General features: G+C 42.5%; 1 protein-coding gene across 1 annotated transcript in view; it reads left to right on the plus strand.

Annotated features, from left to right (window-relative positions):
* The window catches only part of Col19a1 (collagen, type XIX, alpha 1), a 223,976-nt gene that overhangs the window by 50,585 nt on the left and 159,085 nt on the right, over window positions 1-14,306 (plus strand). Inside the window, exons 7-8 of the mRNA XM_013032266.1 lie at window positions 1,164-1,286; window positions 2,336-2,398. Of these exons, the coding sequence (XP_012887720.1) occupies window positions 1,164-1,286; window positions 2,336-2,398 (186 nt within the window). The remainder of the gene's footprint in view (window positions 1-1,163; window positions 1,287-2,335; window positions 2,399-14,306) is intronic.

Raw genomic sequence — 14,306 nt, forward strand, 5'->3', positions numbered from 1 at the left:
ACTAAACTGTTTTGATTACTATGGCTTTATAGTAGAGTTTGAAATTTGGTATTGATATTCCTCCAGCAGTGTTCTTTCCGTTGAGGAGCGTTTTTGCTATTCGGGGTGTTTTATTGTTTCATATGAATTTTTTGAGGTAGGGCCAACCTGGGCTGTAGGCCTCCCGTGTATCCTTCCTTTCTGAGCTTCATGACAGGCCTGTGGTGAGCTGCCTCCCTGTCTAGTGCCCCAGGCAGCCTCCTTTGTGTTGGGATTGCAGGCATGGGCCTCTACACCCAGCCACAGGAATGTTTGTGTTTTGTTTTGGTAGTACTAGCCAAATGTTCTACTGTTGGAGCCATACCCCTACCTGGTTTTTTTTTTTAAGGAAAATGTTCATTTCTTTTAGCCAAATTTCACTTCATGCTGTCCAACAAACTCTACAAACTGTCTAGATATGTTTTAAGGCCACCATTTGTATGTTTTGGTGAAGACTATTTTAATATCTTTAAAGGTCCTGGCCTGGAGTTAGGTGTATTTAGGAACTATCAACTTAGGGTATGGAAAAGAAGCATTTTCTGCTTTACATGTTATAAAAGCATTTTGTGGAAAAATTATGTTTTAGACATTCAAATTTCATGTTTTTCCTTCCATTTTCCTTCCATCTATTTACATTTTGCTTGTATATATAAATTATTTTAAGAGAGTATTCGAAATGCTCAAAACCACTGCACTTAACTACTAAAGCCTGAAAAATCCTCATTAGCTTATCAGTTTTCTTTTGTTTTGTTGTTCGTTTTTGTATCTGTGCTAGGTCTTGATCTCAGGGCCTAGGCACTGTCCCTTAGCTTTTCCCCTTAAGCCTGGAGCTGTACCACTTGAACCACAGCTCTACTTTCTGCCTTTTGGCTGCTAATTGGAGATAAGAGTCTTGCAGACTTTCCTGCCTGAGCTGGCTTTAAACCAGGACCCTCAGACTTCAGCCTCCTGAGTAGCTGGGATTATAGGTGTTAGTCCCCACTCCTGGCCACGTCAGGTTATTTGTGACAGAGGTGTGATGTATTCTCACACACTGGTGTTCTCTAATCAGAGGAAGCCCTGACAGGCAGCAGCCATCATGGGTGGGGTGGGAGCTAGGGCTGGAAATGGATCTCATTCCTCTAACTCCTCCCTTTGGATTTTAGTGCTCAGAGCAGGCAGAATTTGGAAATCCTGTTGCATCATCCGTAATGGCTCATGCTGGCAAGAGTCCTCCAAATCTGCTGAAGCAGGAACTGAGAAACCTGTGCCACTGTGTGCCAGAGCAGGTATGCGGGCTGAGAGACCAGGTGTGCCGATTCTCAGACCGGGTGTGTGGGCCCTCAGAGCAGGCATGCAGGCTATAAGAACAGGTGTGAGGGCTGTAAGAGCAGGTAAGTGGGCCCTTAGAGCAGGCATGGGTGCGGGCCTTGCTCCACACTGAGTCAGATGCCTTCCCTGGCTGCCTTGTCCTTTGGTACAAGGGGAATCAGATCCTATGTCTCCTATGTCCAGTGGTCATAGCAAGGCAGATGGAGATGAGGTTTTTGGACTTTTACTGGGATAATTGGATTCTGGGTATGTGTGTGTGTACCCCTACTACGGCTTGAACTCAGAGCCTGGGCATAGTCTCTTAGCCTTTCTACTCAAGGCTGGTGCTTTACCACCTGAGCCAAACATTTACTGGGATGTTGTCAGCCTATCAGACCTAGATTTGCCGAATCTGAATAGAATGAACAGGGAGGAGCTGCAACACATGAAGAACACCTGTGCAGTGTTTCTTTTTTGCATGATGATTCTGCGTCCAGAGTCCTCAACTTCCCAGCCAGCCATGTCTCTTTCTCATAGCGTATGTGTGTGGGTATGTATGTATGTAGGTAGATAGGTGTGTGTGTATATTTGTGTATGCGTGAATGTGTGTATGTGTATATATGTGATGTATGTGTAGGTTGTGTAGGTGTATGTATGTATGTATACATGTCCGTATGTATGTATATATGTATGTGTTTGTGTGTGTATTTGTGTGTGTGGGGGCTTCAGATTCCTTCACTGGCACCCATGCGGTTCCTCTATTGAGCAGCACCAGAGAGCACTCTTCTCCCTAAGTTTGAACACAGGTGAGGGGAAGCCAGGTCTACTGAGGGAAGTAGCCTGAAGGAGAAATGCTGATAGTGTTGGAGGACTCAAGGGTCTCGGGCGTGTGCCCAGGGGAGGGAAGCTCAGAGGATGGAGGTTTGCAGCCAAGAGGGTGGAGCTCTAGCTTCATGTATGACTGCATATCGGGCCTCAGAACAAGGCAACACAACGTTTGCTAATATTGACATTCATCTCTACTCAGGGAGAAGCAGGATTGCCAGCACCTACGGGTTCACCTGGGCAGAAAGGGGAGAAAGGAGAGCCGGTAAGTGCGGCCGTGCCCTCTGGGGACCAAGGGTTTGTTCACACCTGACTTAAAATTGGGGCCCTCTTTCCTATGTTCCATATATATGCCTGTCTTCAAGATGATATTAAGATGCCCCTGCCCACCACTGAAGAACAAAAGAGTAAATTGTTCATTCTCCTTTCTTCTGTGCGCATACTGAAAGGCTTACTTGACCTATGAAAAGATCTAGAACTTTCAGCAAGCATATTGCTTGCTTTCTAAGCCATCCTGAAGGAGGCCTCTTGGGGTGGGTTTGGTTTTATAAGTGACTTGATAGAAAAAAAAAAAAAGGTTTCTCCACTTGTGAGCTGTCCAGTGCTCGAGCACCAGGGTCCCGAGTGCTTGGTGCTGTACCATGACCATCAGGTATTGACTGGCAGCATCTTTTGTCAGAGGAGTTTTGAATCTTGAACTCAATTTGCTCTCAGTATCTGACCCCTTATGCATAGAGTATGCTAGCATTTGAAAATTTCTCCCAGTGTTAAATTCAGAGGAGTGAATTTATCAGGGGCTGAGATCTGAGGGATCACAGTTTGAAGCCATCCTGGATAGGAAGACTCTTATCTCCATCTAACCAGCAAAAAAAAGCCACAAAATGGAGCATCAGCCTTGAACAAATAAAGCTCAGGAACAATGCCCAGGCCCTGAGTTCAAGCCCCAGGACTGGCAGAAAAAATAATTACTATTCCACTTCTATAGCATTTGTATTGCTGCCTGACATATGATTATGATGCATCTATGTACCTTCCCAGCACTGATGTGACTTGGATAAGTTCCACACAGAGAACAACATAAATAGGATCTAAAAATATATTGAAAGACTGAATGAATGCTATACCTACAGGAAAGTCTTAAGTCATTAAGTCAGCTGTTTCTAGAGACCATAAGTTTTATTTCCCCGTTGCTTCGGAGATTTTTCACAGGACAGAATTACTTTTGGGCATTTACCCAAGTGATCACAAACAAGACCATACTAAAGCTACCAGCACAACTATGTTTATTGCAGCATTATTTACCATAGCTAAGATATGGGACCAACCCTCAGTAGATGAATGGATCAAGAAAATGTGGTATATATACACAATGGAATTCTCTGCCTCCATCAGAAAGAATGACATTGCCCCATTTGTTAGGAAATGGAAAGACTTGGAAAAAATTATATTAAGTGAAGTAAGCCGGGCCCAAAGAAACATAGTTCCCATGGTTTCCCTTATTTGAAATTACTAGTATATGTCTGAGACAAGAAGAAAAGGTTAGATAAGTTAATGTTAGGTGAAATGAACCCCAAGATATGTATTCAAATGTTTTTTCTTTCATGCAGTTGTTTCCAATATATTTATAAGATGATTTCTTTGTTGCTTTGTATGTCCCTCCTCCACAGTATAACCCCTACTTTCACTGTATTTGATTTTGGTATAATTTGTGGAGGGGAAGGGAAAAACAAATCGTTTAAATAGGGATACAGGTGGACCCATTGGAACAATGAGATGTACAAGACGTTATGTCGAAAAACTAACTTTAACCTTGGCGGCGGGGTTGGGGGGCGCGGTTGGTGTAATGGGGTAGTGGGGGGGGAGATGGGAAGAGGAAACAAAGGAGGAGGCAACAACACTTGATAAGAAATGTACTCATTATCTTGCCCATGTAATTGTAACCCCTCTGTACAGTATTTTCACAATAAAAAAAGAAAAGAATTACTTTGCAAGGAAAAGCTATGATTTTTCCCTTTGAAAAACAAAAAAACCTTACATGGTGATCTGACCACTTATATGCTGGTTAGATCATGAAGATTTAGAACTATCCAGAAGCAATGCCAGCCAGGCACTGGTGGCTCCTGTCTGTAATCCTAGCTGCTCAGGAGACTCAGACCTGAGGATCAAGGTTTGAAGCCACTTTGGGCAAGGGGGCTCCCATGACTCTTATCTTCAATTAACCAGCAAAAAGCTGGAAGTGGAGGTATGGTTCAAGTGGTAGAGTGACAGCCTTGCATAGAGCATGAGACCCTGAGTTGAGGCCCTAATATTGGCAGGGGAAAAAGTATCCCCAAGTGTTGATTATTTATTATTTGCTTACTTTTTCGTATACACTGTGATAATTTATTAGTATGATTTTCTGATTTTGTTCTTTTTTATATAAAACTGATGACTGTTTGTCATGGAGTCAAATCACTATGTGCCTTTAAACACACAGCTGTGACACAGTCTCCATCAGGACTCCTAATCAATTTACTATAGTCCTATTTTCTGCCCAAGACTAAACTCTGTGGCATTATTTGAAATAATAACAAATACTTTTTTCATCCAGACTCAATTATTATTGTTTTCTGAATCTTTAAATTCCTTTGCTGGCAAATACAGTTAGCAGCTTAATTATTTAGCAACCACATTATGTTGTATTTCTTAAAAACTTATTAATAATGTCATCCATTCCAGAGTTGAAATTCTCTGATTTTAAGTATCAGCTAAGTTTTAATATTCCTGCATGTAAGGGAGAAGCACTATTAGCATCTCCAGTTAATTCCCCCAAATGCGTTGGCTTTATGAAATAATTGATTTGCTGATATACTTTGAGAGAAAACGAAAACACTAAAATTTATTACCTTGTGGACAGACAAGTTGCCTTCTTTCCATTCTCCCACCTGTCAACTGTGAGGGGTGTCTAGCATAGGTGAATGTACTAACCCGGGAACTGCTCATGGTTTTCCCTTATTTTCTTCTCTACCTGACAGTAGTCATCGGCCACTTTTCAGCCACATCACACTCATAGAAATTAAAATGTGGCCCCATTTGCTCAAGTAACAGGTGCCTGCTGAACTTGCAGAGCAGGGACCAGTGAGTGCGCTTCTGGCATCTATATGTAGGCAAATGCAAGGATAGGAAAAGTCTCTTCACCCTTTTTCCTTCCAACTACATTTGTGTGATTGGTTGGCAGGTCTTTTAATCCAATCTGATCTACAGGATTTGAAGGTGAAATTTACTTGTGTATCTTAAATCTGAAATTAATGAACCATGTTATGTTAAGGATGTATTGTAGGCTCATACAATTTTATTTCTTAATCTCTGCCTGGCATAGGGAAGAGCAATTCATTCCAAATGTTTGTGGAAATGTTTCCGCTTATCTCTCAGCTAACCAGGCAGCCAACCAGGCAGCCGTGGCGACCCATGGCTTCATTGTGGAGATCTTTTGTCTTTCGTGGCAGTGTAGACAGGAGAGAAGGTGAGGCGTGGGCCAGCCACAGGACAGTCAGGTACACTAAAAGGCTACTGATAACATGGTGCTTTACAGGCTAAGGGTATGCGATGTTTAGGAATTGAGAGATTAATTGAAAGGCCAATCAAGTAATAGTAGAATCATCCTTCATTGTTGATAACATAAAAGAAATGACCAAGTGGAAGGACATGTGTTTATATGTACATGAGTTCTAGTTTTTAAGTTCTTATTTCATTCAACTAGATGTTGACAATTGGTGTTTAATAATTCATTGTCATAAGTCTAATGACTGGTAGAGAATATGAGGAAAAAACCTGAAGTATAGACTTTGATGTAAGAAAACATAATTCATGTACAAAGTTACATTTTTGCCCAGTACTATAGCTTAAACTTGGGGCTGGGTCACTACCCAAGGTGCTTTCTTGCTCAAGGCTAGTTCTCTACTACTTGAGCCACATCTTCATTTCCATCTTTGTGGTAGTTAACTAGAACTAAGAGTCTCAAGGACTTTTCTTCTTGGGCTGACTTCAAACTGTGATCCTCAACTCTCAGCCTCCTGAGCAGCTAGGATTACAGACATGAACCACTAGTTCCCAGTGAGAGATCTCAACTTTAGCATTTTGTAGACATCTCAAAAACTCTCATGAGGCAGGTACTGCTGCTGCTCACACCTATAACCTTAACTACTCCAGAGGATTCCAGGTCAAAGCCAGTCTGAGCAGAAACATCCATGAGCCATCTCCTAAGTAAGCAGCCTGCCATCAAGTTGCTCAAGTACAAGAGTGCCTTCTGGGCAAGCAAGCTGGCAAGTGCAAGGCCCTGAGCTCAGATCCCATGTTAGACAAACAAACATCATCATAAGAAAATCTCCAACGGACAATTTATATATTTTAGGGTACAGCTGGTGAAAAAGGAGAACTCGGTGCTCCTGGAGCTCCTGGGGAAAAGGTATGTTGGTTTGGTTTTTGATTGCTCTTTGTGGCTTTTTTATTTAAAATTGTATCACACAGAATGAGGGAAATGCATGGAATGGGTTTATAGTTCAGAGGTCAGTAAACTGCGGTCCTGCAGTGGCATGGACAGTCACCACTGTGTGACTTTGTAAATCACAATGTCACGTGTCTCCATGTGTTCTGAGACTGTGCCACACAGCAGGACTACTTAACTATGGCAGTGAGAATATGATCATCTGAACCTGGCATGCTCACTGCAGGCCCTGGTGTGAAAGCTCACTGACGGTCTTCCCAATAATGTTGCAACTCTGATAACGGTTGGGAGGCTTCTCAAATGCACCCTCATGCATGTCATGAAACAGAGCCTTAAAATATATTCACTGCAGACAAAACGCCTCATGAGATTGTGTAATGAAAAATGGAACAAATATCTGTCCATCAGATATCATCTTGTGGTACTTAGCTCATAAGAGGATGCTTTTCATATTTCTTCTCTAATAATGCACAGATGATTCTAAGTAACGAATTCACTGCAAAAGGCAACAGTGTTACAAGTTAGATGTTGTTCAAGTTGAGAAGCCAGTATGGTGGCTGCATACCTGTAACTCTAGAACTCCAGAGGCTGAAGTGGGAAGAGCATGAACCTTTAGCTTTTATATAGTCATAAAAAATTATATTCATATGTCAAACTATAATTATCTTATTTTCCACTACAGATACTAGCATTGATATGAATATGAAATTATTAAAGCTTTTACATGTTGATGTTAAGAAGATTCTTTTTACCAAAATAAGATTTGTATACATTTTGTGTGTGTGCATGTGCTATCAATACTGGGGCTTGAACTCAGGGCCTGGCACTGTCCCTGAGCTTTGTCACTCAGGCTGGTGCTCTACCACTGAGACACAGCTCCACTTCCCACTTTTTGGTCATTAATTGGAGATAAGAGTCCCATGGATTTTCCTGCCTGGGCTGCTTTGAACCATGATCCTCAGATCTTAGCCTCCTGCATAGCCAGGATTACAGGTGTGCACCATCTGAGCTATGGGCAACTGTTTCCTAGTTTCATCCATCTCCAGAAACCCACATAGGCGCACCAGTGCTCTTGGTATTTAAACTCTGGCCATAGAGTTTCTTTTGCCTCCATGACCTTTGGCTCCACTTCCAGCTTCTCCCTTGAAGTAGCTGTGAAAACCATGTAACACTCACTCAGCACAGTCCTGCCTCCCTCTGTGAGCACAGGGAGACACTGAGACCTGTTCCACCTCCCTCTGTGAGCACAGGAGACACTAAGAGCAGTACCACTTCCCTCTGTGAGCACAGGAAACAGCACAGTCCTGCCTCCCTCTGTGAGCACAGGAGACACTAAGAGCAGTACCACTTCACTCTGTGAGCACAGGAGACACTAAGAGCAGTACCACTTCCCTCTGTGAGCACAAGAAACACTTAGCACAGTACCACCTCCCTCTGTGAGCACAGGAAACAGCACAGTCCTGCCTCCCTCTGTGAGCACAGGAGACACTAAGAGCAGTACCACTTCACTCTGTGAGCACAAGAAACACTTAGCACAGTACTACCTCCCTCTGTGAGCACAGGAAACAGCACAGTACTGCCTCCCTCTGTGAGCACAGGAGACACTAAGAGCAGTACCACTTCCCTCTGTGAGCACAGGAGACACTAAGAGCAGTACCACTTCCCTCTGTGAGCACAGGAAACACTTAGCACAGTACTGCCTCCCTCTGTGAGCACAGGAAACAGCACAGTCCTGCCTCCCTCTGTGAGCACAGGGAGACACTGAGACCTGTTCTACCTCCCTCTGTGAGCACAGGAGACACTAAGAGCAGTACCACTTCCCTCTGTGAGCACAGGAAACACTTAGCACAGTACTACCTCCCTCTGTGAGCACAGGAAACAGCACAGTACTGCCTCCCTCTGTGAGCACAGGGAGACACTGAGACCTTTTCCACCTCCCTCTGTGAGCACAGGAGACACTAAGAGCAGTACCACTTCCCTCTGTGAGCACAGGAAACACTTAGCACAGTACCACCTCCCTCTGTGAGCACAGGAAACACTTAGCACAGTGCTGCCTCCCTCTGTGAGCACAGGCCACCATTTGTCTTGAATAAATGGATGGGCATATGCAAAGTGAAAATAATAAGACTAAAAATACTCTCTCTGATAGTATGATCTAAAAATTGTGAAATATTTGATTCTGAGTAAGAAATATAATTTTTTTGAACTTCCATAATTTTTAAGACATACTTATAAAATTTATGTCCAAGGTAAAATACATTGTTTTATTATTTTTAAAATAAATTTCCAGAGAAAAATATGTAGCTCTTAAATGATGCTCTCTCTCTCTCTCAGGCTCTCTTTCCCACATCTGGCATAATGAATGTGACATATCCAGGGCCTCCACATCCTCTCCTCCCTGACCTTCCCTTCCAAGCCTCCCCAGCTTCCCCTCCCCAGCCTCCCCTCCCAGGACTTCCCTTCCAAGCCTCCCCAGCCTCCCCTCCCAGACCTTCCTTTCCAAGCCTCCACAGCAGCCCCTCCCCACATCCCCTCCATAGGTCCAGCCTCCTAGTGCTCCTGATTGTTGGGGAACCTGCTAGCATGTCATGTTGAGCAGCACTCATAGCAGCATTGTCAGTCATCATCCAGGCACCGTGACTCACACCTGTCACTCCAGGAGGCTGAGCTCTGAGGACTGCAGTTCAAATCCAACTTGTGCATGAAAGTCTGTGAGACTCTTATTTCCAATTAGCTGTGGTTCAATGGTGGAAAAGCGGTAAAGCACCAGCCTTGAGCAGCAATGCTTAGGGACAGGGCCCAGGCCCTGAGTTCAAGCTCCAGGACTGGTATAAAACAGCAACACCCAAAAAGTTCCTCTGATACTGTGATGGGATAGTAGCCAGCTTGTGTGTCTACAAACTGCCAGAGCAACTAACTGCCCTTGGGAGGTGTCCTGTGTGAGTTCCTCACCTCCTGTTGAGATCCCAAGCTGGGGCAAGATGGCCAGGGCCCCTGTCCCCAGCACACAGACCAGCAGGGCCCTTGTTCCTAGCACACCACCTGACAGGGCCTCTGTCCCCAGCACCCTTTGTATTTCTCTTTTGTGTGACACTGGCCATTCCATCTTTTTGTTGTTGTTGTTGTAGTTGGGCATAAATTCTGGACTTGAACACTGTCCCTCAGCTCTTCAGCTCAAGGCTAGTGCTCTACCATTTGAGCCACAGTGCCATTTCCAGTTTTCTAGTGGTTTATTGGAGATAAAAGTCTCCCAGACTTTCCTGCCTGGGCTGGCTTTGAACCATGATCCTCAGATCTCTGCCTCCTGAATAGCTAGGATTATAGGTGTGAGCCATTGGTGCCCTGTGGCCTTTCCATCCTGAGTGTCCTTGAAATGAGGTTTTATGAACCTCCTGGGCACTGTGCAACATGGGTAGAGGCTGTCGTGGCTGGAAGTGCAGATGAGCCTATGACTGTTGTGAATTACAGGAGCTTGCTGGCCACCATGGTCCAGATGTGGCATTAATGACTTGGAAATTTACTGGCATTTAATAAAAAGTTTTTGTTTTACTCACTTGATTCCTCATATATTTCCAGTTTCACCCAATTTTTCACAGACATCCAGCATTTAGTTTATTTCTTTAGTTTAGCACCAAAGTTAAAAAGAAAAGGTTAACCTATTTGCGTGCAACAATTTACTACAGAATTTACTAGAGAAATGAGAAAAATGAGAGTCCAGCATTATTGTAATAATGGGATATTTGCTTCCAGGTTCAACTTTCTTAGAGAAAAAGCCTTTTCTTTTGTTTTCCTTCTTCCTTCCTTTCTTTTTTTTTGGTGCTAGTCCTGGGGCTTGAACTCCATGCCTGGTCACTGTTCCTGAGCTGTTTTTGCTCAAGGCTAGTGCTCAACCACTTGAGCCACAGCACAGCTTCTGTTATTTTCTGTTTATGTGGTACTGAGGAATCGAACCCAGGGCTTCATGCATGCTAGGTAAGCATGCTAGCACTTAGCCACATTCCCAGCTTAGCCTTTTTAGTTTCTTAGTAACAATACTGGGGCTAGAGCTTTGTGCTCCTGTTTAATTACTCAAAGGCTGGTATTCTCTCTTTTGAGCCACAGCTCCACTTCCGTTTTGTGCCAGTCAACTGGAGATAAGCATCTCTTAGATTTGTCTACCCAGGGTGGACTTTTGCTTAAAAACTCTTTACCCAACAGTGTTCAGTATACTATTGTTTAAAATATGTTTCTAAAAAGCTGGAGACAATCTAATTGTCTCAGAGAAAAATGCTAAAATGTAGTATTGTGCACTTATAGAATACCACATAGTCTGCCAGGTGCTGATGGCTCAAACCAGTAATCCTATCTACTCAAGCTGTATTGTGGTTTGAAGCCAGCTGGGGCAGAGAAGCGTGTAAAAATCTTGTCTCCAATTAACCAGCCAAAACCCAGAAGAGAAAGAAAGTATGGCTTACGTGGTAGAGTGCCAGTCTTGAACAAAAAAGCTAAGTGACAATGTTCATGCCCTCAGTTCAAGCCCCAGTACTGGTGCAAGCACACACACACACACAGACACATATGCAAAATAAACCCAGAAATTGAGAAAGATTTGTTGAAGATCAAATTAGGAAAACTACATCAATAAGTTAGAAGATAATTGTATCTTACTTGGTTCTAATAATTGTTTCATTTGCTATTGGCCATTTATTATTTGGATTATTTATTTTTTGCTGTTTATCTTTTTGAGATCTGTGTGTTCTGGATGTTAATCTGTTATCTGTTGACTAGCTAGTGATTTAGTCCCATTCTGTGGTCTGTCTTTTGATTCTGGTAATTCATTTACTATGTAGAGACTTTAATTTGATGTCATCCCATTTCCCAATATTTGCTCTTATTTTTGGAATTCTATGTAGAAAACTATTTATACCTATATCTTTCAGAGCTTGTCCTGTGTTTTTTTTTTTCTCATAGAAGTTTCAAGGTTTAGACCTTGCATAAGGTTTAGACCTTGCATTAAGATCTTTGATCCTTGGAGTAGGTCTTTGCTATATATATTTTTCAAGTGGACGTGTCAGGAAGTGGAAGCTGTGCTTAGTGCTGAAGGGAGAGGCTTTGGAGGGCACATATGGATGGCAATAAGGAGCCCAGAGAGACTAGCTGAGGAGCCTGAGTTAGAAGGAACCTGACATTGGACAGAGGACTGGAATGCTCCATCATTTAGAGGTCAGCCAAAGGGGAGACCTGTACCTTGCCATCATAACAAAAATGGAAGAGAAAATCAGAGAAGAATGTGTTTCAGGAGGAGAGGTTGATGTTTTTTCTAGTGGTATTGAATGGTGTGGTGAGAGGCATAGAGCAGTGACCACTGGCTTTGGTCATTGGTGATCATGAAACATACTTGTGGCATAGCAGTGGGTGGTCAGGTCAGAGGGGTTAAATGTGGATAGTGCTGTGAGGGTAGTCTCAGGGAAGGCTGACAGCTTCTTAAAAAGTTTTGTCTTCTACCAGGGGTCCATGGCTCATGCCTATAATCCTAGGTACTTAGAATGCTGAGATCTGAGTTTCACAGTTCAAAGCCAGCCTGGGCAGGAAAGTCCATAGACTCTGATCTCCAATTAACTGTCCAAAAACTAGAAATAGAGGTATGGTTCAAGTGGTAGAGCTCCCCTCAGGGAGCTTCTGGTCCCTAAGTTCAAGCCCTAGGATGGTCACAAAAAAAACAAATTTTGTCTTACAGAAAAGTGGGAGTAATGGGGCTCATTGAGAGGGTTTCTATTTGTATTTCTACATTAATCTCCTTGTGTTTAATGGAAATTACTAACATTTGTATACTTTGCGAAGTATACAACTTCAATAAGTTTGATCTTTTGGAGAACTGGGAAATGGGGCCTAGGGAAGGCATTTTTGTTGTTGTTGTTGTTGTTGTTTGTGTTCATTTTTTGTGTCAGTCCTGGCACTTGAACTCAGGGTCACAGTCCTTAAGCTTCTTTGCTCAAAGTTGGTGCTCTACCACTTGAGCTATGCATAGCTTCTCCTTCTGGGTTTTGGATAGCTAATTGGAGATCAGATGGACTTTCCTGCCTATGCTGGCTTCCGACTTCAATCTTCAAATATTAGCTTCTTGGGCAATTAGGATTATAGGCATTAGAATTTATCTCTTGTGTTTAGTAGGAATTGCTAAAATTTGCAAACTTTACCAATGAGTAAAGAGATGTTTTTGAGAGATTAGTGTCCTTGAAAATGCAATGTCCTTTACTGGCAAATGGCTTAGGCTTACCAAATGAATATAGATGACCATAAGTAGGACTTCGGGCACTTTGAAAGTAGGAAGGTGCCTCGCATTTGGAAGGTCTGCTAATAGAAGTGGGTTTTAGATTTGGTAATAAGTTGAAAGAGCTCCTGTGTTTTGGATCCAGATTCCTAGAGACACTAAATGAGTGTTTCTCCACCAGTAACATTTGTGCTGGAGAATTCTTTGTTGTGGAGAGTCTCTTGTGCATTGCAGATAGCTTGGCAGTGCCTTGACCTCTGTTGACTAGATGTCTAGGGTTGTGGCAACCTCCACTCTGGTTTGCAGACATGGCCAAATGCTCATGGGACAGAACAGAGGGCCTCTTGAAGGGGGCACTGGTCTATGGTGAGGGTGTGGTGAGGAGCAGCGTCAGGCAGAAGGGGAGGGCTTTGAAAAGCCAGCTTGAACGACAGAGTTAGGTATATAGAAGTTACGTATTCCTTTCCTCCTAAACACTCTAAATTTATTCATTTCTACTTTTTATTGTTTTTTGATTGTCTCACATTCCTTTGTGTTTTAAATAATTGAAGTCTCTTTTAATTTGAGCTTTAGAGACAACTGTGTGCCAGTCAGTAGATGAATGGATCAAGAAAATGTGGTCTATCTATCTATCTAATGGAATTCTATGTTTCCATCAGAAAGAATGACACTGCCCCATTTGTAGGGAAATGGAAAGACTTGAAAAAAATCATATAAAGAGAAATAAGCCAGACCCAAAGAAACATAGTACCATGGTTTCCCTTATTTGCAATAATTAGTATACATCTAGGATAATCTTAGCAGATGAGCAGAATAGCTTAAGAGCTATGTACCTGTGACCACATAAGATGATGCTAAGCGAAATGAACTGCAAGACATGAACACAAGAGGTTTTTTTGTGTTGTTGTTGTTTTTAATGTACTATGTGCTTTTTTTGGTTTCTTTTTTTGTTCTTCCCCCCTATGGTATATTCCTTGTTGTCACTGTATTTGATTTTGGTACTCTGGTATTGTATATACATTTATTTGAATTAGGGAAGAGAAGGGGAACAACAGAATGATGAGACAAGGGATAAGGGGTGGGAGAACCAAAGCAACAGTGACATTCACAAGGCAATATGTTGGAAATGATCTGTACAACTTGGTGGGGGGCTGGATGGTGGGAAAGTAGGAGAAAAATGAGGGAAAGTATAACAAATTTGACAGGAAATGTACTTTTCCACTTACTTATGTAACTAACCCTTCTATATATATCACCTTGACAATAAAAAAACACCATCAAGATCAGAGCAGTTCTCCAGATGAACTAGAAGCAAGCATTCTGGATGGTATATCAGATACTTGGAGTCACAACAGGGCAAAGAAGCCAAATGCACTAACAGAAATGGAAGATGTGCATTTTACCATATTTGTAGCTTTAAAATGGTAACAGTTGGATCCT

This window comes from Dipodomys ordii, unplaced genomic scaffold, assembly GCF_000151885.1.
Source record: "Dipodomys ordii isolate 6190 unplaced genomic scaffold, Dord_2.0 Scaffold152, whole genome shotgun sequence".
Classification (NCBI taxonomy): Eukaryota; Metazoa; Chordata; class Mammalia; order Rodentia; family Heteromyidae; genus Dipodomys; species Dipodomys ordii.